This window comes from Sus scrofa, chromosome 18, assembly GCF_054392235.1.
Source record: "Sus scrofa isolate SSC_HxYL_T2T_F1_AM1 chromosome 18, Sscrofa_HxYL_maternal_Yorkshire_Landrace_v2.0, whole genome shotgun sequence".
Classification (NCBI taxonomy): Eukaryota; Metazoa; Chordata; class Mammalia; order Artiodactyla; family Suidae; genus Sus; species Sus scrofa.
In genome coordinates, this window is record NC_139400.1 from 38348475 (window position 1) to 38374440 (window position 25966).

The 25966-nt window shown below is 37.5% G+C and overlaps 1 protein-coding gene across 4 annotated transcripts in view; it reads right to left on the bottom strand.

Moving 5' to 3' along the window:
- The window catches only part of MET (MET proto-oncogene, receptor tyrosine kinase), a 115219-nt gene that overhangs the window by 26939 nt on the left and 62314 nt on the right, over positions 1-25966 (bottom strand). For 3 of the 4 annotated variants that reach the window (XM_021078532.2, XM_021078535.2, NM_001038008.1), the window contains 9 exon segments: positions 21381-21512; positions 20294-20467; positions 15290-15450; positions 13368-13470; positions 13125-13261; positions 12284-12445; positions 11884-11983; positions 7308-7526; positions 393-539 (listed from right to left, as the gene is read on the bottom strand). In XM_021078532.2, coding sequence (XP_020934191.1) covers positions 393-539; positions 7308-7526; positions 11884-11983; positions 12284-12445; positions 13125-13261; positions 13368-13470; positions 15290-15450; positions 20294-20467; positions 21381-21512 — 1335 coding nt within the window. 4 annotated transcript variants of the gene reach the window in all.

The following is a 25966-nucleotide window of genomic DNA, read 5'->3' on the forward strand; positions in this document are numbered from 1 at the left end:
TCCAGTGCACACATAGTCTTTTACTTATGGGTCAATGCATTTGAGATTACTGTGGAGGACAGGAGTGTGTTGGCTCTGGCCTCCTGGGGTGGGGGAAGAGCATTATTAAATGTGTCCTTATCCCTCCTGAGAATTACAGCAAACTTCCGCAGGAGTGTGGTATGGTGGAGAAGAGTGTGGCCAGCAAAGGCTTTTGAGATCTACTCTTTGAAGCTCAGGAAGGAGACAGTGCAACAAAAAACTATTTCTAAAATAACAGCTAAGAATCAAGGCTGAGCTGATGAGCCAAAGTCAACAGACAAATGAGCTTTAATGATTTATTTTAAGCCTGCAAGTGACATAATTACACTGGCATCTTTATTTACATCATGAGAGGAAAGCAGGAATCCCACCTCTATATTTAGCTCGCTGTTCAATTTCAGCAGGTCATTGGGGACTGTACATAAAACGGCTTCAGAATGTGAATGTATATTCTCACAACTCTTATTTCCAACTTTTAACACTTCACCTTTAACTGCTTCAGGGTCAATATCATTTCCCTGGGGGGGAAAAAAGAGCTTGTTAATAACACTTGACAGTTTTGCAGGCATGCAAACAATTGTGAAGGAATATAAATACACTACAAACATAGGCCATGTCATTTGCCAAGGCACATGATTTTCTGACACTCATTTTCATGGGAATTTGGATGGTTAAAAGAGAATATGACCTTTTCAGTGTACTAATTAGTAAGGAATCATAGCAAATAGCTTTTCCATCAAATTGGATTTTGGAGAAAAGAAAAGGGATTCGTGTTTCACACCCTTATATCAAATAATGTCTTATTCATAATTACCTTATTAATATTTCAGGGGGTACTGATGGTTGGCAAAAGGGAAACCATTCAGAGATCAGTTGTCGAGCTGCCTAGTGTAGGGATGCTCAGCTTTAGCTTCACTTTTTTATTGTATTTTTTAAAAATTTTATTTTATTTTTATTATAGTTAATTTACAGTGTTGTGTCAATTTCTGCTGTAAAAGATAGTGACCCAGTTATTTATATACATGTATATATACACACACACACACATTCTTTTTATCGTACTATCTTTCATCATGTTCTATCCCAAGAGATTGGATTGGTATATGGTGTTGTACTGTAGGACCTCGTTGCTTATCCATTCTAAAGGTAGTAGTTTGCCAAAAAAAAAAAAAAAAAAAAAAGGAGTTCCTGTCACGGCGCAGTGGTTAACAAACCTGACTAGGAACCATGAGCTTGCGGGTTTGATCCCTGGCCTTGCTCAGTGGGTTACGGATCCGGCGTTGCCCTGAGCTGTGGTGTAGGTCGCAGACATGGCTCGGATCTCACATTGCTGTGGCTCTGGCATAGGCTGGTGGCTCTGATTGTACCCCTAGCCTGGGAACCTCCATATGCTGTGGGTGCTGCCCTAGAAAAGACAAATAACAATAATAATAAAGGTAATAGTCTGCATCTACTAACCCCAATCTTTCTGTCCATCCCACTGACTTCACTTTTAGAATCATACTGAGGGCTTTATAAAATACCAATGCCTGGGTGGCATCTCCAGAGATTATAGTGTAAAGGATCTAGGTCTTTTTGTGTTTGAATTGGGCAGTTTTTCATCCCTCCTGCACAGCTGAATCCTATACATAAATGAATCAATTTTTGAAGAAATTCCTATAAGATGCCGTGTGACCCTCATTTTGATTTGAGAGTATGATTACATTATTTTGAACAATTATATAGTTATGTGTGAGCTTTCAAAACATTATTCAATTTGATATATTCAGTTAACTGAAGTTACCATTAGGCATTTAAAAATATCAATATTTTGTTGAACAAACCAATAATTAACCTTGGGAAAGAAGTGAAAATAGAGGCATAATTTCTCATATAAAGATTTAAGTAGTATGATTATTTAAAAAAGCCATTTCTTTGAGGAGAGAGATATCAAAGCATATTAATATTTTTCTTAGAGACAAAGTGTAGCCAGTAGCAAGTGCAGTACAGCTACTTTGTTTCCCACTCAGCTTTACCTGATCTTTAATACTTGGCAAATTGCTTTACATACAGTGTCTCATATGGATCTCAGTAAATTGGTAGGTCAGATACTATTCTGGGAAAAGAAGTTGGAAGAAAATAGCTATTTCTAACATGAATTTGGAGTTTAAGAAAAATGGATATAGACAAACACGATCCTTATGATATTTCTGGAGGCAGTATGTGTACTCCATTGAACCAGGTCAGCCACATAGGGCAAGTCAATGTAGATGCACATAAATCTAATAGGTCACTCTGGGGCTTCAAATGACAACTTGTTGGTTAGGTCCGAGGAGGGATAAGGCCCTGGCTTACATGTTGGAGGGAATTCAGGGAATGATAAAGGAAAGAGATTAAAGAGCTGGAGGGCTTGATTTATGAGGGAATGACTAAAATGTGTCTTGCTTGCTTAGAAAGCTGGGGGAAGGGCTGAACATACTGCATTTACATCTCCAATACTCCTCCTTTCATGCTCAGGGTTGCCTAGGACGTTGCATAAAAGCTTCTCTAAAACAAAAACAAATCACACAGCTAAACAATGAAACCCTTTTCATTTGTGCCTACTAAGAAATGCATGATAATTAGTGACTTACATAAGCAATTACTATCAGCTTTGTATGTTTAGTGATTATTTTAAAAGTCTACAATCCAAGATATCACAAAAGTGATACAGGAAGCCCAATACTATATAACAGAAGGGCCCAAGTCAGGAAAAAAAAATTATAGGCTACTTTTTGTCATTTAAAATAAACATAGATTTATGGAGCTATGATAAAAGATGTATGTATCAAAATTTTATTACTCACTTCTATGATTTAATATTAACTATTAATAAACAGTAGAACATATTTGCAAAATTGGATTAATTTTTCAGTCATTAAAATGGTAATATACAGATTTTTAAAAAAGCAAAGTAGAAGGAGCTTTCTGGTCTTTAATCCTCTATACAAATTGAGCAATTTAGAGTTATAATTATCTAATTTTCTCCTGTAAAAACACTTCCCTGAGGTAGGTATTATTGTCATTTCTGCTTTACAGTTTAGAACTAAGATTTAAGAAGGGATATGGTCATGAAGCAAATCAGTTCTACCTGATACAAAATCTATTTACCATCTACTACTGCGTGTTAGACACAATCCTAGTTACTGAAAATATAAAGATGAATAAGAGTTTCTCCCTCTCGCTATAATGTTAAAACAAATACATTTCTAAAGTAAAAAACTATTATCCCTAATGTCCCTTGTCCTTTTCCTCTGCAACTCTGGCCAGGTACCACATGTTTCTACCTAGGACACAGGCCCGAGAACCTGTCTCTGAGCTGGTTACAGAACAGAGCAGCTAGGAGTGGAAGTGAGTTAAGATTTGAAAATAGCATTGTTACAGGAGGGGTATTAGAAGTTTTCATACCTCCAGGTGGCCACAGTGTTGGGTCTGGGAAAATTGGTTAAGCAGTGAGGTGTGATGGGAACTCAGCCAGGCAAAGATCCAGCAAGGCTGGCACCAGAAAATCATTGAGGTGGCGGTGGTGGTGGTGGTGGGGCATTTATACTTTATCCAGAGGATTATGCCACCCCACCCTGGAACTATGCCAAAGAAGCATCACAGAAAGCTTCAAAACTAAGTCCACAGAACATACACAGCCATTGGAGGGAAAAAGTTCCCAAGTCATTTGAGAAAGGCTGGGTGAATCAAAACTAAACTGGTTTCCTCACTGGCTTCTTGGGACACTGGGAAACCACAGGCTCTATGTGCCCTAGAATATGGGTTCTCCTCTACAGAATGCATTTTAAGTGTGCAGCACAGGTAAATACAGTTGACCCCTGAATAACATGGGGGTTAAGGGTGCTGACCCCTGTGCAGTTGAAAATCCATGTAAAACTTCACAGACAGACCTCTGTATCTAAGGTTTTGCAGCCATGGATTTAACCAACTGTAGACCATGTAGTACTGTAGTTTGTATTCACTAAAAAAATATCTTTACGTAAGTGGACCTGTGCAGTTCAAACTCGTGTTGTTCAAGGGTCCACTGTATTAGTTTATGAGCACCATCAATAAGAATAGGTCTTTACACTGGGCCAAATGGCCTCTAAGAAAGGAGCCCTTTGTTTCTACCCTGTTTAGAGACAGAGCTGGCCTCAGAGTGGATGTGGAAGGATATAGACCTATAATTGCAGGTACATTACTCAGAAGGGGGGAGGAAGACAAACTCTGGTGGTCTCTGGACAGCAGGTAGACTGAGGTGGCTCAGAACTACTCTCCCTTTTAGATATTTCTGATGCCTAGACACTGGGAGGCCTCTAAATGAGATCCCAGCTCTTGTGCCCCCAGTGTCATAGCCTGAGTCCCTATTCCCTGCCTTAGCTGATCTTTTTGCTCCCTTGTTCCTGTTTTAGTGATCTAAACTAGTCTCCAAACTAGACTTCTAAAGCATCTCTGTTACCATGTATATCAATATGTGCCAGAATAAGATGAACCCCTAGGGCAGTGTCAGGCAGTCCTTGTTCCAGCATTAAATACAGTGCTTCTCTATTTCCATAAAATATACTCAACAAAAAGTCATATAAGGTAATTAGGGGAAAAGATAGGGTTTCTTTTAACAGGATTGACTTTTAGATATTTTTAAAGAGTTTAGAGCTAATTCTAAACTCTTTCCACTTATTTTACTTAGAGAACAGTTATAGATATTACACCATATGATAGACTATTACTCTATTATGAAAGGTATTTTGGTATACATTAAATGAAAGTTAATATAAAAAGCTTTCTAATTTAGTGGAAAGAAGACCAAATTTGGAATCAAGAAACTTGAGAGTGTGAGCCCTAGTTATGCTGTTTGCTCCCCTGCTGACCCAAGACAAATTACCTTTCTAAACCTGTTTACTAATCTATAAATGGGGATAATCATCACTCACCTCCCAAGCTCACAGGTCCACATAAGTCTCAGATGAAACAACATATGTCAAAGCACCGTGTTAGCTAAAATTCCATGCAAATATAAGCTGTTGTTGACGTGAACACTGTGCCCTACTGTTGACTCCCAAGGAGATGTTTACTGATGACCACTGTCCACAGCTGGTGCCTAAGCCTTGGTCATAAACTACCTCCCACATTGATAGGGCTTCTGATTTGTCCTGAGGAGTGACGGATTCCTGGTCTCTATCATGTTCTCTTGATCCAAATTTGGCTAACGCTCTTGGCCATGATATAGTCCTTGAGCCAACTGCTGACTAAGGCAATTCTCCCAACTAGGGCTGGAAACAATCACAATCTCTTTTTAGCTAAAGAATCCTTGTATGCATGGCTGCTTGAGGAGCACAAACTCTTCCTGGCAATAAGAAGCAAATCTCATTCTAAACACAATTCTCTCTACAGTGCTTTCACTGATGGAACACAAACATACTTCACATTCATGGTCTGAATGGTGATTGAAGAGCACAACATGAAATAAAATGGCACCCTTTCTTTTGATAAAAACAATCCCCTGCTTGTCCAGAAGAGGTCTTTTCTTTTCTCTTGCTCTACGTTCCTTTGTTTCTGCCCTCAGAGAGGCTGAGGTTTTAATGTGAACAACTTAGAAACTAATAAAGGGTTAAACTGCTGCCACACAAAGGTTTTCTTACACCTTGGATTTCCTCTTACACATATGGAAAATGGAATATGGGAGAAGATTGAATCATGACACCAAAATAGTCCCCCTAAACTGTTGCCTTTATCTCCAGATTGCCACTTTGTGACATGACAGGTGCTATACACTTGTTAGAGAAGAGTCATTCTGTACATAGGCAAGAAAAGAAAATGTCTTGTGTTTGTTTCCAGAGACTCTTTCAGCCAGGTTAGGAATAGCCTTGAAAAGCTGAGGATGATGTCAAATCATGTTTTCCTTGGTCCAACAATTCTGTGGGACATTGAATAATAGGTATTTATAGAAAAAGGAATTTTCTCTTTCATATAAGACTGCTTGAAAGGGTAGATAAAGAACGGTTTATCTCTAATCCTTCCATCATTAATATAGAACCAGAAAAATAGAGTGTATCTGGGTATAAAAATATTTGCAAATAAACCTTTGTTTTCATCAAGAAAAACCAAATGGAATCTTTCAAATGGCAAACACAGTAATTGTTGAAAGCAAAAGGTCACACTAGATTAGTTTTATTGAAAAAAAAAAAAGAAGTGATAAAAGCTCTTTCTCCCTTTCTAAAACTAATTAAAGAAGCAGATGAAAGAACTCTGCTATGGTAAACATGCTGTTCATTGAAGCAGGCTTCCATTTAATTTCATGCTGGGCTTGCTTAATTATTGTACAAAACAAGTTAGTAAACTTGTATGAGTGTGAAAATGTACATGGGTTTGGCTATAGATGAAATCTTGTTGAAAAAGCAGAAAAATTTTAGTGGCAATGTGTTCTTACTTAGATGGAGATGATCTACGGAAATTTATATTACATCTAGACAAGGACTATCCTATTACTTTGTTTTTGTTCATTTCGCATTTGGGCTATCTTTGATGGGGAAAAATTCTGCATGTCTAAACAAAACAACATATTGAAGGATAAATATTTTGTTGTTTTTAGAGATTGGGGCTATAGATAATTAAAGTTTTGATTATTTTTGCCTCTTTTATTTCTATTTGAAGTAAAAATGACTGAAGCAACATAAAAGAGTTGTATTCTAGTCTTTGTTCTGCAACAATTTCATCACTTGTTAAACCACTTGCCTCTCTGGGCTTTACTATTCTTTGTAGTAGGCTAGGTTAGAAAAGATGATCTGTTATTGTCCAATTAAATTGTATTTAGAGGCTAATATATTCCCAAGGTAGAGGAAATCCAGCTCCATTTATAAATCAGCTTAGAGAGGACCACACCCAGATACAAAATTCCAAGTATTAGAAGGAAGCACAGAACTACAATTGATTCATTTACTTTCATGAGTCTTACCTTTTATCTTATAATGAGCACATTTAGGTGTCCAGGAAAAGACATAACATCTGCAGAATAATGCATCCCAGGCAGCTTACTTAATGGATTTATATCCCACATTTACTACTTTTTAATAAATACACAAGAAAGAGTTTTTAAGTGCTTAATTGAAAAAGCAGTCTCTGATTATACATACCTTTTAGTCTTATGTCAAAAAGACTTGTTTTTCAGAGCTTAGATATTTGCTGATGTAGTACAAGATAATGACCAAATACAACAATTCTATTCACATGGTATGAAGTCAATTAAGTGTAAGTTGATGATTTAAGAGACTATTTTAAGCATTTCTTACCTTAATTTCCAGTACGTTTTCATTGCCTATTGAGATCATCACTGGCTTTTCAAAAGGCTTAAACACAGGATTATGTACATAAATGAGATCAAAGTATTTGGAATGAATCCCATCTAACATGAAAAATGCCTTGGTTTTCAGGGGGAGTTGTAGGTTCAGCTGTTGTAGTGAAGGAGTTGTACAGCAGATTATCTCTGAATTAGAGCGATGCTGACATGCCTATAGTAAGACACAATCATCCACTGTAAATAGAACACAGCTTGACAACATCGGCAGCAAGTTTTACATTTCACTGTTTCAGACAATCAACTGAAAATCTGTAATTTTTGAAAAAAAAAATCTATATTTAACTTCCTAATGTTGAAGAACACATTTCTGGAAACACAACAGATGTAAGATTACCTAAACAATACAGTCTTAAAGGAGCTACAGAGTTTCACTTCAGGAACAAGTTACGCTGATCTATCTGAAGCTGTCTCTCCTTCATTTTATTTTCCTTAAGAAGACAGGACAGTCACCTGGAGGGTGACTGTTATCAAACAGCTATGGCAGAGTGGGAGCTGGACTTGGTGCAATTAAAGTCTTTATTCACATTTTAGCTTTAAACCAGGTTGTGAGAATCAGGACACAGCCTTTACTTGGAAACTCAGTTTCCTCATTTAGGAATTAAGATTAAAATGTTTTTCACAGTGTGGAATACTACATGGTAAAGTGCTTCATCAACTGCCAAGCACATAGGGTTCACATTATAATTAACCACGTAGTTAGGTCATCCTACTAGTGTGTTTTGCAAAGATGCTTTTTCTTTTTCTTTTTTTCCCTTTTTAGGGCCACCCCTGCAGCATATAGAAATTCCAAGGCTAGGGGTTGAGTCAGAGCTGCAGCTGCTGGCCTATGCCACATCCACGGCAACACCAGATCCTTAACCCACTGAGTGAGACCAGGGATTGAACCCGAATCCTCATGGATACTAGTCACGTTCTTAATCCACTTAGCTACAACAGGAACTCCCTATTAGTGTGTTTTAAGCTATCCATTACTGAGCTTCAGGTTGTGTGCAAAATATTTTATAAGGCTGGTCTCATTTAATTCTCACAATAATCCTGTGAGGTAGGTGCTATGATTACACATATATTACAGATAGAGAAACTGAATTTTCGAGCTGAGCTGATGTCATCAGACCAGGTCACATAGCTCTGATGGCAAAGTAGGGAAAATAAATCCTTGGCCACTGCCTCTAAAATTTATATAACTCCCAAGCTGCACAGTTTCTTGCTAACTCTGTATTTTATGTTGGTAAATCTTTTTCTACACTTACACGCGCGCTCTCTCTCTCTCTCTTTTTTTTTTTTTTTTTTTTAACGAAGGCTCTACTATTATTATTTTATGCTCTTTCATCTCTCATTTCAAATCGTTCCCTTTGTAATCTGATTTATAGAAGTTTGGAAAATGTGGTTTCCTTTTGATTGTACTTTGACTAAACCAGCAACACACAGTGGCACATTTAAGGTTAAATGGTTGCATTTTTTCCCCCAAGGAAAAGACAAACAAGCAACAATATCCCTTAGATTTCCTTTTCTTTGACAGAGTTGGAGATAAAACAATTACTTATGGCCACAATAGAAAAAGGGCTCAGGATATGCATAAAAAGCACAAATAAATTTGGATATTTGATATTTTCTTTTAAAAGTAATTAAGAAATTTTCCTACATTAAATAAATGTGTGCTATAAGCAAATAAAGAAAACTGATAATGATATAATATGAATAAAACATTATTCAGTTTTGTATCAAATCCATATTATAATGCTAAAAGCTATTTATCATATCATCTTGAAAAAAAGAAATAAACAATTCTACTGCTCTTACAATAATTCTACGTAACAAGAAATTTGAAAACTAGACAATAAACTGCTGGCTTCTGGGACCTAAGGCATATTAACAAATTAATGTGTATTTTGTTAAGAAGGTAACTAGTATTTTTATTTTAAAAGATTTGAGTTTGTGGGACTTAAAAATTTTTGTGGCTGGATCAGTATATTTAAATCAGACCTGACTAACAGTTTTTATTTGTTAAATAATGAATGGGTTCAATTCATCCAGGTCAGCTTCAAATTCTATAAAAAGCAGGGAATATGGAAGGAACACATGTATCTTTATGAGGTAGTTTTCACAAACAATAGTCAAATAGACTCACTGAATTTTTCATTTTTGTTCAATTTGAATGCATAGTTGCATTGTACTAATATGTTTGTGACTAAAATAAAGTTTACATTTCCAGATATGTAAAAAGATAAGATTTTAATCTTCTACCATTGTTTGAATCTTCCTTGTGACGGTGGATTCATGTCTTACATGTGGAATTTTTTTTTAATAACTATTTGATTACAAATGAATGAATTAAGCCATATGTCATCATAAGGATAGTGAGGGAGAAGGAAGAAAACTTGGCCATTATTTTAATAATGTAGGCTTGGTGTGAATTAGCTAAAACTAATAATTTCTCAGATTTCTACTTTAAAAAAGTCACATGCCAACACCAAAAAGGGTTACTACTATTCTAACAGGTTAATGAAAAATTGTTATGCCTGGTTGTGGAGAACTGATGTCCTTTAAATTAATAGCGGTATCCTAACTTTGTTTGTGGCCATGTGTGGGGATTGGTTTTAAAGCTCTCTACTTCATACGGTGACTCCCTGGAGTACAATCTCCCAGGAATATTATAAAAATCTAATAATACTCTTTAGAGGTGATGCAATGTGGCTGATTGAGAAGGTCAAGAAAAATCTCATTTGAAATGACCTAATTGTTTGGTGATTTAGTTTGACATTTTTAGCCCCAAATTGGTTTTTGTAATTAAAGCACACTGTGCCTTAGCCTTCAAGAAATATCGGATGGGAATCTAAAAGGAAGTGCTGTAATTCAATCTTTTACCTTCCAATCAAGACCCTGCTTGAGAGGGGGCACTTAGAACTATCGTTCTATGTTGAGTAAACAAGTCCAACTAGATTAAGGATATTTTATATCAGAAAAAAAACAAAAATATGAAATCTTTGTAAATAACTCCAAATTTCCTAAAGTTTAAATTAAAATTACCATTTTAATATGATCCATATAAATTGTCAGAGAACAAAATAGGTCAATCACTTTTAAGGAGGCATTCAGTTAAATTGATCAACCTTGCAAATATGAGGGAAAAGGTGGAAAAATACCAAACAGTATGCACACTCTAGGATGTAAGTATTCCCATGTTCTTTCTCATTTATCTGATAACATGCTAATAAAGGCATAAGAGTAATAGTTAAAAAGAAGTATGTAAGAAAACACTGTGTGTCTGCCACTTAGGAAGACAAAAATGTTGCAGCAAGGTTAGAGACTTTATCTAAGGGTTTTATTAGACCACAAGGGTTGATGTTCCATGGGGAATTATAAAAGGGGGGTAGGGAAATGCTATGGACTGGAATGTCTGCATCCTCCTCAAATTCATATGTTGGTACCCTAATCCCCAATGGGATGGTATTTGGAGATGGGGCCTTTGGGAGGTAATTAGGTGGTGAGAGTAAAGTTCTCATGATGGTACTAATGCTCGTATAAGAAGAGACACAAGAGAGCTTGCTTCCTCTTTCTTTCTCCTCCATGTGAAGATACAATGAGAGACAGTCATCTGTAAACTAGGAAGCAGGCTCTCCTCAGACAGCCAGATCTGTTGGTGTCTTGGTCTTGGACTTCCTAGCAGTCAGAACTGTGAGAAATAAATGTTTCTTGTACAAGCCACCTAGTCCATGTTATTTTTGTTACTGCAGCCAGAACTGACTAAGACAGGGAATGATGTGGTTTCCATTTGTACTGTCTAGAATCTGACTAGTATCCATGAGGATGTGGGTTTGATCCCTGGCCTTGCTCAGTGGGTTAAAGGATCCGGCGGTGCTGCAAGCTGTGGTGTAGGTCGCAGATGCAGCTCAGATCTGGTGTTGATGTGGCTGTGGTGAAGGCCAGCAGCTACAGCTCTGATTCAACCCCTGGCCTGGGAACTTGCATATGCCACAGGTGTGCGCTCAAGTTGGTAATCATTATTTGTGTCTAAACATTATGTGTATGTGTTTTATAAGGGCCTGGCACTAGATAATTTTAGTTGTTGAATAAAAAACACTGTTTGGAGAGTTCTCATTGTGGCTCAGTGGTAACAAACCCAACAAGTATCCATGAGGATGACGGTTTGATCCTGGGCCTTGCTCAGTGGGTTAAGGATCTGGCGCTGCCACAAGTTGTGGTGTAGACTGCAGACACAGCTCAGATTCTGCGTTGCTGTGGTTGTGGTGTAGGCTGGCAGTTGCAGCTCAGATTCAAAACTCCCAGTCTGGGAACTTCCATACGCCACAGGTACTGCCCCCCCACCCCCCAAAAAGCAAAGGCAAGTAAACAAACAAAGAAAAAAACAAAACTATTTGACCTATGCTACAAGTAAGATAACCAGCAAACATTAAAGACAAAACTGAAATATCCCTTGTATCCTGAAAGCTGGTGGTAGAGGCAGAAATGCAGAACTCTTAAGCACAACTATCACTCAAAGGACTTACCACTGTAAAATTTCTTTCTGCTTCATGCACATTTATTACCATCCTCAGGACACTAACTGAATTCAGGTTTCTTCCAACACCTGTTATTGTGCTCCCTCCACTGGCAAAATAAAATAGAAAAACAATAATATTGAGAGGTTCTTTCTCTACCAAGTATTTTAAGAGAGAAATTAAATTAAATCACATGTAGTGACTGCAAGTTATAGCCACAGCCAAAGTCAAATGGAAGTTCAGTGATAACTTATGTTTGGAAACAACTTATTTAACTTGAAAGTATTTTTAAAAAATTCGTATTTCATAAGATGAAGAAATGCTCTTATCTTTTTATTCACCAAATATGCAAAAGAAGTGTTTTTTCCTGTCTGAAAAAAAATGCAAAGAAAAAGAAGCTTTTACTTACCTAATAAAAGATTTGGTGGGATGTATTTCATAGACAATGGGGTCTTCCCGGTAAGTGAAGCTGTTTATCTCTCGGTTGGCTAAGTCAATTTTCAACTTAATAGGGAATTCAGTTGGAGTGGTTTGGGCTGGGGTATAACATTCAAGAATACTATCTGACACACTGAACAAAAGATTAAGAAAATGGACCTTCACATTAGAGACATATATATACATTTTAGAATTACATCCATACATCAAAAGGATATCACTTAATGGCACATAAATAGGAATTTCCTGATATGGTTTAGAAAAAAGTTCTTTCTAATGTAGTTTACATTTGACTGGATCCCAAACTTAGCTTTACTGTAGAAAAGCTACCATTGACTTCAAAATATTTGGGATTTTAAGTAATTTTTAAAGTATCCTTTTGGTACTTTATTAAAGTTCTCCCAACTCTAAGAAGCAGAAATGTAACTTCCCTCCTAACTCAATCTCCCTCATGCTTCTCATTTCCCCAATGTGGTTTGGTCTAATTGTAAATCTTGATGGAAATGTTTAATTTATTGTCTTTCACCAGAGTTTCACAGCTCATAGCATAGATGGGGTATTAAGTATAACAATAAGGAAGGTGGATGGGAGGACAAAACTTAAAAGGTGAATTAATAAATAATAAGGGAAAGGTAGAAAAATCAGCAAAAGGGAGTAGATGAATTTGGGGAGGAGGAAATTTTATAAGGAAATTTTATAAGGAAATAATAAACCTCGATTTTTTTCGCTACAAAAGAACAATCTTTTCTTGATTTTTAAGGCACACATATTAATCTGACTTGATTGATGCAACAAAAATACATTTACAACACCTTTTCAAAGTACACGTTTTTCCACCAATTGAAATGTGTCTAGAGTTCCCACTGTTTAGGTGCATTCCAGTTAATGTAAGTAAAGTACCACCAGTTTTAGGACCAAAACTTGGAGAAATATTTGTTATTACAGGATCCTGAATGAGAGATAAAAACAAAATAACTTGTTAACTTTATAACTCTAAGTAGATTGAGTGATAATTAAATATCTCAGTTCACGAAAGAATTAATGACTAGACTTACCACATAGGAAAACGTCCTATATTGTGTTGTCCCTCGACCATTTGAAATAACTATGGACATATTGAAATGTTCATTCATTGCAGGACCAACTGTGCATTTCAACCTGAAAAAACAAAGTTTAATATGTTCCAAATCCAAAAGGCATTTTATGGTTCAGCTGTTTTATACGAAAGGCCATTATCTTTAAATAGTGAACTGACTACTTAAAATAGCAAGCAGAGTCTCAAGATAAGCATCAGGATTGAAAATTGTATAATTCTATTTCTGTACCATTACGCTAAACTTTATATTGACTGCCTTGTGTTATTCATACAGACAAAACAGGAAATGCTAAACCTCATCAGTGCAGACTTTGTCAACTGAAAAGTTTACAATAATCTAAGTCTACTCCTGTACAATTATAGGCATGATGTTTGGTATACTTAAAATAAAGAATAGCATATGAAACAATGGGATAATTATAAGTAAGCAAAATATCTTCTTTAAAGTATGTCAAAAGATACATTTCTGCAGTTACACATGCTTACTTAAGTTAGTTAAAAATAATGAAATTGTGATAGGCTTTCCATAAAATTATTTTTGAATTTAATAATCTTATTATAATTCTAAAAAAGTATAAATATAATTTGTTTTATTAAACTTTTTTTTAAAGAAGAGGATGAATTATGTTTCATTTTTATAGGCTCTAATTTATAATTCAATGAGCAAGAATTTACAAGGGGGATTTCTAGAATAAATCTGTTTTACCATTAAGCTAAACAAGAATGACATTAATTGATGTTTTAGCCTTAGTAAAATGAGTAGATTGAGATCTTTGTAGAACCCTAGAAAGAATTCTACTTGAAAGAATAGGTTCAACCGTAAAACTTTAAATGTTTGGTGGTTGTTACTATATGATAACTAAAAATTTCTGGATTCTCTATTCACTATGGGATTCAGATTTACACAAGTCACATGTAGAATATAGTAGAACAGACACAGGTCTTGAATCAGGAGAGCTGAGATTAAAGGCTTGTTCAGCTCTTACCCTCTGGATTAGCTCTGCTAATCTACATTCCACCTTTCTGAACATAAGTTACTATCTCTGTAAAATAGGGATAATACTGCTATCTCCCAGGATTTGGGGATGACTAAATGAGGTATACCCTTTACATTACAGTGTCAATAAATATCAGCTAAAGATAAGTTTAAACTCATCAAAAACAATGAGTCTCAAAAACGTGATTCAGGAGTTCCTGCTGGGGCTCAGTGGGTTAAGACCGACATAGTCTCTCTGAGGATGCAGGTTCAAATCCTGGCCTTGCTCAGTGAATTAAGGATCCATTGTTGCAGCAAGCTCTTGTGTAGGTTACAGATGTAGTTCAGATCTGGTATTGCCGTGATTGTGGTGTAGGCCTGCAACTGCAACTCCGATTCTATCTCTAGCCTGGGAACTTCCATTTGTCACAGGTGTGGCCATAAAAAGAAAAAAAAAAAAACCAAAAACGTGATCCAGCTGCTTTACTACATTTCTGAAGTACAGAAGTGAATTTAGAAGAGAGGGTCCATACTGAGCTGTTTTCTGATTTTTATAGCAAAGGCTGTTGAAGACTCTTTACTTGAAGACTTTAAATTTGGAATGACTCCAATCAGTGCTACGCTTTCAAATTTACCCAATTTCTCAAGAGTTGTTAACAAAAATGGCTGAAAAACTCTCAGGTGCTGGATTCTTCTTTTTTTCACCTAAGTTATGTCACCTTTCTCCCTCCTTAATCCTAGTGAATAAATAGGTTTAAAAACAAAAATAAATCTACAAGGGGAGTGATGGGCCAAGACTCTTCTTAATTTAAGAAGTGGACTTTTGGAGCAAGTTTTACAAGTATTCATTCAAAAACAAAACCAGTTTTGCAACCACACCCTGGCAAAGTATTTAAGATCCTTACGTGTTTGTCGTGCTCTCACTTAAGGTCAAGGTACAGCTCTCATTCCCAAGGAGAACTTTGGTTTTCCTTAAGTCAAATTTATTATTTCTCCTGAATCCAAAGTCCCAGCCACATATGGTCAGCGTTGTCCCTCCTTCAAGGGGGGCACTAGTAGGGAAAACCTATAAGGACAAGGCAGAAGTTTTAAAAACCCAATATACTACTCTCTTTCATATGTGTGGAAAACAAACAAACAAAATACGTAGCCTCAAAGAGTCTGAAATCCTTCCCTTCTCTATCCAAAAAAACCCTGAATTTTTACTATAGGAAAAAGAGTCACAAATTTCAGGGAATCTGGAACTAATATTAAAACTATCTGACAGGCTGATGAAACAAGCTGTTTTCAGGAGATCTAGAGATGGGAGAGAGCAGATTCAGCCTGGGTAGGGATGAAGGGCCTTCTTGGGCTGGAGTAGACACATTTGGGCCCAGACTTTCTCATGCTTATATAACCCATTCATGGCCCTTTAGACTGAACTCTGATCAGAACTCCATCATGGGCCCTAGAAGCCAAGCACCAATATATGCTTTGCTCTGTGTAACCAGCTGGATGTGTGCTACATTCATGCTGCTATGGTACTTCCTACCCAGAGGAGAAAGTCACACAGTAAAAATACCTCTTTCTGTACTCTGTGTTTCATAGTTGTATTCAGCAGCTATTATAATATTAACCATGCAGATGGTATTCAACACATACTTGCCATTCATTCATTTATTCATTATTTACAAATCATCTACTACGTGCCAGCCATCAACAAATGAATTAACCTATTCCTTTATACTTGTTAATTCATATTTCTTATTAATTTGTGATTTTTTTTCTTTATTTGATATATAGTATCTGGTTAGTTGATAGAGTTTAAAATGATGTACTATTTAATATAGTCAACATATTATTTCTATTAGAAATAGATAAAAGCAGAATTGAGAGAGCCCCAAGTGTGATCTGTACGGTAGCGATATTTCTAATTATCTCCCTTGGCATTATGGTACATCTCATTTCTAGGATTTCCTCATGCTCAGTATTAAATATATAATAGGTTTATTTTATTATTGTAGGCTCATCTTTGGTGTATTAAAAGGTAAAATGAATTTATTAATAAAAATTTGGCAACTGTGATGTAAGACAGCATTAGGTTCCTATGAAGTCTGTTAAGACAACCACTCATTGGCTAAAACTATTAAAGTGAAACAAATTTCCAAGTTAAAAATAAGCTTCTCCTCAGCAGCTTTGTGACAATTGAGACAGGAAATGCTCTTTTGGGGGGACATATTGTAAATTGTGCTGTAAAGTACAATGGTGGGAAAAGTTAGCACTGCTGTAGAGGCAACTCAAAACCAGTAAAGGTATTTGCTAAAAACCAGTTAGTGAAAGTGTAAAAGTGATTCTTCTACAATTTAGAAGAGTTTTCAGAAAAATTCATATTTGCAGACATTCCCATCCCTTCCAAGTAAATAATCACAACCAAAGTCATACACTTGTTGCCAAACCCCTTTAAAAGTCTTAGCCTAATGCTTTTATGATAGATATTTTAGCCATGAAATCCATTACACAGTTGTGTCTTTCATGAAAACCTACCTCGTTCACGTCTAGTCAAATGAGAACTGCTGGAAAAAAATATCTGTTTATTATTATGTTAGAAATACAGTAGGAGAGAACAAGACATCTAACCCTTCAGAACTCTCTCCAGCCTGAGGCAGTCACACAGCTGCTATTTCCTCTTTTAATGAGGATTTTTCCCCATTGAAAACAGCTGCCCAAGGCTGATGTTGGCCTGATCCCATTGACTAGATCCCCCCCACCCCCCACTTCTATGTAAAAATTTAAGTCTGTCACTCTACATATATCATCATTTTCTATATAAGGCAGAAGGATTGGGTGATGATTCGAGAAAAGACACTGAGAGTTGTTCAGATGGTGTGCTGACAACAGAAATGGATACCATAAAACCTCTGCTAGACTGACAGGGTTTGAAAGACCAGCTCCAGTTAGCTTTCCCATCCCAGCTGAAATATTAGAGGAGGGCATCTGAGCATTTCCCCCTTAGCGAACAGAGTAATGTTCACTCTTCCATGGGAAAAGGAAGGACGCAATCTTGGACTGCACACCCTTGGACAATACCAACAATGGGCTGGCAAACTCTGAGTTATCCTGAGGGTAGAGCAACTCTGTGGGAAGGAAATGAGTGTCCGGCATAAAGCCATGAAGGCTGGGTCTGGGTAGGGTAGAAATAGCCACAAACATAGCTATTGTCCTTTCACAGGTGAAAATGATTTAAATGATCATGTTTTCACAACCCATTGAAATGATACATGAGAAAGCTAAAACAACAAAAACAGCAACAATAAAAATCTTAAAATTTAAATCAAAATTTGCCTCTTTAGTAAATGTCACAAATACACTACTGAGTGTATTGTAGGCACAACACCTGTCCCTCATAAAATATCACTGCCGTTTCTTATCTGAGTCTTTTGATCAATTAATAAACTGTTTTATTGTCTCACTGGAACTGAACTCTAATCCTACAAGATACGACATTTTATCCTAATACATTCAGAATATATTGGAAAGTGCTCTTCTTTTCCTGAAGCATTTTTCATTGCTCTTTAAGTATAAGATCAGGTAACACATTTGAAACAAAATAACGGGCTTGCAATCCTGAAATCTTTCATGTGTGGAACTGCAAAGAATTTCAGTCACTGAACATCATGTACCTTGAAAAGTAGGTTAACTTTCATTTATTGAAAAGTGAAATTCTATACACATTAGCTGGGTTTTGTGCCTGCAGTGTTTAAGACAGATAAGAAAAAGATGAATAATCTGTCTTATTTTTTGCAGTAAGAACGCTAAGTGTCAGAGTTCCTGCCATGGTGCAGTGGAAATGAATCTGACTAGTATCCATGAGGATACAGGTTCGATCCCTGACCTCACTCAGTGGGTTGAGGATCCAGCATTGCTTTGAGCTGTGGTGTAGGTCACAGACGAGGCTCAGATCTGGCATTGCTGTGGCTGTGGTGTAGGCCAGCGGCTACAGCTCCGACTGGATCCCTGGCCTGGGAACCTCCATATGCCATGGGTGCAGACCTAAAAAGACAAAAATAAATAAATAAATGCTAAATAACATACTCTAGTGCAGCATGAAATCTTCCTAACAACTATGAATCAAAAGGGATTTATGGATTCGGCTGCATGACTTTCTTTCTAACTGCATAGCCCAAGCCTCAATGACTCGTATATGAGGCAACGCAACTTTTTTAAAATTTCCAGCTATAGTGCTGGAGTTAGTGGAGGTGAGATAGGGGGAGATTCAAATATTATGAGAAATTCTCTGGTTTCAGAAAATTCTAAGATATTTACTGTTTCTAACCATTTTAACATAGCTTTCGTTACTAATAAAAGGAGGTACATTGGTTAAAATTAAATGTTTCATTTGTACAGGTTCTCAACCTGCTCTTTATATAAAAATCAGCTTGGTTGTTTTTTGAAATGAAACTGTTGTGATTTAACTGCACACACGCGCTTACACAGACACGCACAAAGACACACACACAGACACACACACACACACGCCTCAGACATTCCCCATATCTCTTTCATGGAATCGCTGAGTTCAGATTTCTGGTGTCTCAAATTGCTATGGCTATGTGTTTTAAAAGTATAAAATTGCATATTGTTTTGAAAGTATAGTAAACTCACAAAGAAAAAGTGCATAAATAATACAGTACAGCTTTATATTTGTTTTCCTCATATTTTCTAGTTTATTCTCTAGCTAATCAAGCTAAGTCTTAATAACTGTGTCACACCTAACAGAAAATGATTTGGTTTAAAAACCCAGTCACCCAGTACAAATCTTTCCCTGAACCGTAGCTAAACGAAAACAGCCATGTGCTTGGGGGCAGTTCCTGTTCTGACTTGTACACTTTGTTTACTTGGGCTTGAACCAGGCGGCCGAGACCTTTACCTTGAATCTTTCACAAGAACCATTTACTAAAGTCCAACCCTTCTGCAGAGAAAATACACACTAGTCCTCACCAAGGAAGTAGCTTCAAGTAAAATGCGTTTGGATCAAGAAAAAAACATTTTTTTTTTAAATTGCCATGGAGATTTTCAGAGTGCCAAACACATGCTTAAAGCAGCAGAGTTAGAGAGGATGGCTGCAACGCCATGGCTAAAGTCCACTGCTAGAAGCTCAGCTCTCTAAATGAGAGTAGAAGGCACTTTTGTCTTGTGTGGGAATGTATCTCCCCAGTGTCTAGAAGAGTGCCAGCTGTGTGGTAGGCACTCAATAAATATTTGCAGAATGAATTAAAGAATGAATGGCTCACAGAGTAGAGAGGCTAGAGTAGTGATCAGTGGTGCCTCTACTTCTCTTCCAGGAACTTTGACAGAAGGTGCACAGCCACCCACATGTGTTGACCATCCACTTGCCTCCCACCTTGCCCTGAGAAGTAACCTCTAGACTCATCAGTGGTGAGACAGCCACCATCCATGTGTCAGAGAGAACGAAACCTCTTGTTTTGCCTGCTCCAGCACAGCTGGGATCTCTAGCTTGCATAGTCCAGTTTAGGGTTCCAGGTTATGCCATGAGTGGATCTCCGTGTGTAGTGGAGGCTCATGTCTAGGCACCTGGTAGATAAAGCAGCTGGTGAGGAACCAGAGAATGAACAGGTTGGAAGGGAACAGGTTCCACTGTGAGGAAATTGGGAGTAGTGTTGCTAACTAGTCACCACTCTTATTCACATAGCACCAAGGCAGAGCAATTGCCCAAGGAGAGTGTGAAGCAAGCACTTTAAATGCAGGGCCCAGAAGCATGTGCCCAAATGCCACCCTAAAGGAAAAACTTGAAGGAAGATGGTGCATGGGCTGATGTTTCAAAGCTAAATGAATACATTAATTTTTGAAAATTTTAATCAGTGGGATTTATGCTTTCCAAAGAACATACACGATGGCTGACAGACTCCTACCTTGTAGACTGTAGGCAGACAGATCTCTTGAGTCCATGTCCCACTGGGGCATTCCTCCAATTGCACACATTTATCCTGGCACCAGCCACACTGTACAAAGGGAGGGGCAGAGAGGCACTGACTGCAGGACTGGAAATGTTCACAGCCCAAGCCGTTCAGCGGGATCTTGGTGATCTGCGAAGACAAGTGATGGAAAGAGCTTCCAGAGGGTTTTTTTGTTGCTTGTTAAATAAAAACTAAATATACCAAATATACATGTAAAGATAATTTTACAGAATGTGACAGATTTCTGCAAATCATGTAATATGCTTAATGATTAAAATAGAAAAACAAATCCCTTCCTTCCCTCTGCTCTTGGCATGTATGTGATAAAAGTTACCATTGCTGTCCAGTGAACATAAGAATTATCATGCAATGCTACAGGTTCTATTTAGTAGGGATATCTTGCTCTCTGAGATAATTTTAAAATAACAAGAGAGTATAATTTAAGCTGCTGGAAAACACATTTGAACCTCTGGGAAATTCTAAGCAAGTTTACACATCATTCTGGCATCAAGATGCACCCCCTTCTCTCGGAGAAAAGGGATTACTGGCCAGCATCAGATTCCAATGTACATTTTGGGATTTATCTGCCTGCTCTAGAATTCTGCCCTTAGGACTATAATTCTCATTCTGTGTGTTTGTTTTTCTCATTGAGAAATACAGGACACAAGGAGAAGTTCACATTATGAAGAGGACCTCCCATAGGTCCAATCTTCCCTGAGTAAAAATTTAACTTGACTTCAGAAGATCTCTGGAACACTCAGGAAAGAACTTGATAGAAGAGAGGTGAAGCCAGATGAAGAGAGAAATTAGAAAGGGCCACACGGGGAGTTCCCTTGTGGCTCAGTGGGTTAAGGAGCTGGCCTTGTCACTGCTGCAGTTTGGGTTGCTGCTGTGTTGTGAGTTCAGACCCTGGCTTGGCTTTCCACATGCCCAGTGTGTGGCCCAAAAGGAAAAAAAAAAAAAAGGAACAGGTGATGCTGGTTGTAAATATCCACTCAGGAGGAACCACATTCATGGAACCTCCCTGGGGAACAGGGCTTACCTTCTTCCCAGTGACTACCAGGGTATAGCCATTTTGGTTTAGTGGCTCCACGATCACTTCTGGAGATACAGGGTGGGAATCCAGGTGAAAATTCACGTGAGGGGTTGACAATCCTGGTCGAGAAACCACAACCTAAGAAACAAACCAGAAAACACCTTTAGTCCAGCATGCTCAGTTTAAATATACTGTCAGTGAAAAACCCTGGATGATAATGGTAATAACAGATTAGACAAGTTCCTGGGTGTTTGAGCCATAGGCCCAGCAGTTTATCTCACTGTAAATCATATAACATCTTCTAATCTCCTGCCTTGAAGGCAATTCATCTGACACCCCTCCCCAGGGACAGAGTTCCTCCTATGATTTTTGTTTGTTTTTTGTCTTTTTAGGGCCACACCCACGGCACATGGAGGTTCCCAGGCTAGGGGTTCAATCGGAGCTGTTGCTGCCAGCCTATACCACAGCCATAGCAATGCTAGATCTGCGCCACCTCTGTGACCTACACCACAGCTCACAGCAAGGCCGGATCCTTAACCCACTGAGCAAGACCAGGGATCGAACCCACAACCTCATGGTTCCAAGTCAGATTCGTTTCCACTGTGCCATGATGGGAACTCCATCTCCAAAGATTTTTTAATGATTTCTAGGGAAGGTGAGCTTCCAGTCCATCAGCCAGCACAGTCAGGGAAATCTTCACTATTGTATTGGAAACCGGAGGAGCCCAAATTCTCCCCAGCACAGAAAAACTCACTTATACTACAAGGATGCTGGATTATTTTTTAATCATCCTCCTGACCCTTTCCACTGGGCAGCTTCTCTTGACGTAATGGAAAGGGTACTGAGTGGGGAGGCTGGAGACTTGGATCTGGTTCCAGCTTTACTACTCTTAAGCCATATTTATAGATCTTTGGAGGTCAAAACAGGCCCTCAGCTAACTTTGAAATTATGTGCTGTCATTTTTTATAAACCACTGTCCCATCATACATTATTATTTTGATGATAAATAAAGTTCTGCTTCTTGGCCTGGCTTTATAATAAGGCCTGATGGTTTTAACAATGCCTTGGAAATGACTGGCGTCATTCTTGCTGTTAGGTATTTCTAATTTGGGATGGTTTTCAGCTATATCATTTCCATTTGCCCAGTTGCTAGAACCCAGTAATAATGAAGTCCAGATATAAAATCCAATTACTAGCTGAGATGAATGCTCAAACTATAGGCGAGTTTAGGAGCACTCAGAGGGACTCTCATTCTCAAATAAGCCAAAAGGTTGTATTTCCATGGGGGTGCAGAAGGCTGAGCATAGCTCTGGGCTTGAAATTGACTTTGTGAAATTGCCTAACTTCCAAACACCCTTTTATTTTTCAGTGAAGGTGTATTTATTTGCTGTGGGTTTGAATCACGTGGGCGTCTGTGAGATTAGGATTGAATAACCACTCCTATCTCAGCTTTCTTATCCATGAAATGGGAATGAACTGCTTAGTACTCTATTAAACATAGAACATACAAATGTTCTGGGCAACCAGTGGTAAGTTTTTTCCTTCAGCACAATAAAGGAGTTAAGTAGCTTGACACAAATTGGGGAGATTCCCAAAGTCCCTAATTTGCTCCTAGAGAGGGGATTGTTGATAGAGAACCACCAAACCCACAAAGAGCTATAAAAGTTACACATCATGACGTTTTTTCCTAACATTTGTTCTACCCAAACACTTTAAAAACAACTCTATTAAGCAGGGTGGCTATATTTGCACAGAAGTTAAGTGATGGATCAAAGGTCATTTAGTCAGGATGGGAAAGGATGGAAACTACTGTTATTCCTAAATTTAGGGCCAAATAGTTTCTTGTGACTTTTGTAGGGAAAGTAAAAGGAAGTTCAATGACCAGTTCTACCTCCCTTTTGGTGCTGGTTACAAGCAGACTATCAGTTAGTCTGCTCTCTGTCTCATCCTGTGCTTTTCACCTCGTTGGCGATTACTCATCCCTTTGAACATTCCTACAGATTTTTGCATTTTCTGTCTGTCTCTTCTGTACCTTCCATTCTATTCAGAATTGCTACATAATAGTCAACTCCTACTACTTTTTTCCCTTCTATCTTTTTGCTCTTTTTACTATCTTTTCCTTTATCTATAATAAGCAATCCCTTCTTAATTAATAGGTCATCATCTTTAACTTTATCAAATATCTGAAGCCCATCCAAACATTCATTTCCCAGAAAGGATTAACCTTTCTTTTTTCATAAAGCTCTTTGTATCTCTGGGATGTGGACAGAGTGATATGATGCATTCCCTGTTAAGACTTTTTGTCTGGAGAACACCATTTATGATGGTAATTGAGCTGGGCATTGTGCTGAGTGCTTTAAACAGATATTTTGTTTACTCACAATAATCCTACAGGGTCAGTATTATTATTTCCTATAAAGAAAATATGACAATTTTAGCTAGAAAGTACAAGAGGCAGGTTTCCAAGGAGCTTTATCTCATGCCAGAATCTGTTTGCTTGACCTCTTCTTAAACACTCAACTGATATACTCTTGGAGAACCAGAGCAAATACCAATAAAAAACTTCACCTCAGAGCTCCCAAGAGCCACTTGTGAGTCAAAGCACTAAAACAAATTTCACAATATATTTGCCTTGCCAAACACTCCTTGTTTCAGTAATCTTGGCTGCACAAGTTAAGTGTGCCTAAGGAGAAAGATTCTGCACCTAGAGTTTTTGATGGCACAGAGGAAATGTTATTAGTATAGATGGCAGCCTCTACTTTTGATCAGGCGCTAGGATGAGTGTCGCTTGGTATAGGAAATGAGGTGAAGCAGAGAAGACAGGGAAGCTGTGTGGAAAAGTGAGATGACTTCTTGGAGTTTTAAGAAGTTGTATCAAAGATGCAAATATCTTTTTAGCTGACCGTTAGCCCTTTCTCTGGAGGGATACCTATTTGCTATAAAATGCCAAGAATGCCTTTCTATCATTAATTCCTCACTTTCTCTTATTGCAAGAATTCTAAATAATTGGGTAAACACTTTCACTCTCAAAATACCCCTGAGTCAATGTTTGCAAGTTCCTTTTTGTTGTTACGGAGATATTTCTAAGGACAACAGAATCCAGCATTTAAATTTATTTCTTATGATAAATCACCTGGCAGCCTTAGGACAATCAGTAAGGAACAGAACTGAGTTTCTACTGTGTTGACCTCTAATCCTTAGTATTTAGATCTCAAAATCTTTTCTTTAATGTTTCTGAAATTGTAAGACTAATATGTTTTAGGGTGAGGAAGTAGGGAGGAATCTGAATTCACTCAATTGTTGTGGCTATAATCTCAAATTATCTGGGAGAGGACATGGGCAAGAAATACATGCACAAATAAAATAAAACCTTGTAACTAGGGCCCTGAATTCATGCCCTGAACAAAGTAATTTTGTGTAATATATCTACAAATACATCATGGCCAGACCTCTTCACCTCACGTATAGAATTTTATTTTTGATTAAACTGTTTTAGAATTTAACTTTATGAAGGATGAATATAATTAAATACGAGATTTTATTTCTCACATAGCATGTGGTTTTCTCCCCATTTTTAAAAATTAGACAATCCAGTGGTTTTTTATGTATACTCACAGATTTGTGCAACCATTACAACTAATTTTGAAATATTTTTATCACTTCAAACAGAAACCTCACACCCCTTTGCCATCATCCACTCCAGACCCTCATACCTTCTACTTCCTGGCAACCATTAATCTACTTTCTATCTTTACAGATTTTTCTATTACGGACATTTCCTATAAATGGAATCCTGAAATATGGGGTTTTTGTGACTGGCTTCTTTTGCTTAGCATGTTTTTAAGATTCATCCATGTTAGAAAGTGTATCAGTACTTCATTCGTTTTTATCGTCAAATAATATTCTTTTGTATCACTATACTATATTTTATTTATCAATTTATCAGTGGATAAACGTTTGAGTGGTTTCTACTTTTTCGCTATTGTGGATAATACCGCTATGAACATCTAAGTATAACTTTTGGTGAGAACATATATTTCCACTTTTCTTCGGTATATACCTAAGAGTGGAATTGTTATGTCTTATGGTAACTCTGTTTAACTTTTTGAGGAGCTGCCAGACCATTTTCTATAAGGGTGCACAATTCTAATTCCAGTTAGCAATGTATGAGGGTTCCTATTTCTCTGCATCCTTACTGACATTTGTTATTTCCCATTTTCGTGATTATAGCTATCCTAGTAGGTGTGAAGTAGTACTTCATTGTGGCTTTGGTTTGGTTCTCTGCCAAAAGTTTCCTTAACTGAAGTAAAAGACAAGTTTACTTCTGGAAGTTCACAGCCTTCCATCCATTCCTCCTGCCTGAGACTGATACTTGGGCATCACCTGCTCAGCCTCCCAACCAGTGCCCTGATGAACATATGTCATGGTCAGACTAGACTTTTGTAAAATAGGGATCTAGAGAGGCTGGAGGTGGGGGAGATATAGAAGGAACAACAATGGATTCTCACTAGGAGAATCAGAATGGGAGATACAGCGCCTTCTCCAGGTGTTACTTTACTTTGAAGATTAAAGTGAATTTTCCTTTTATAAAA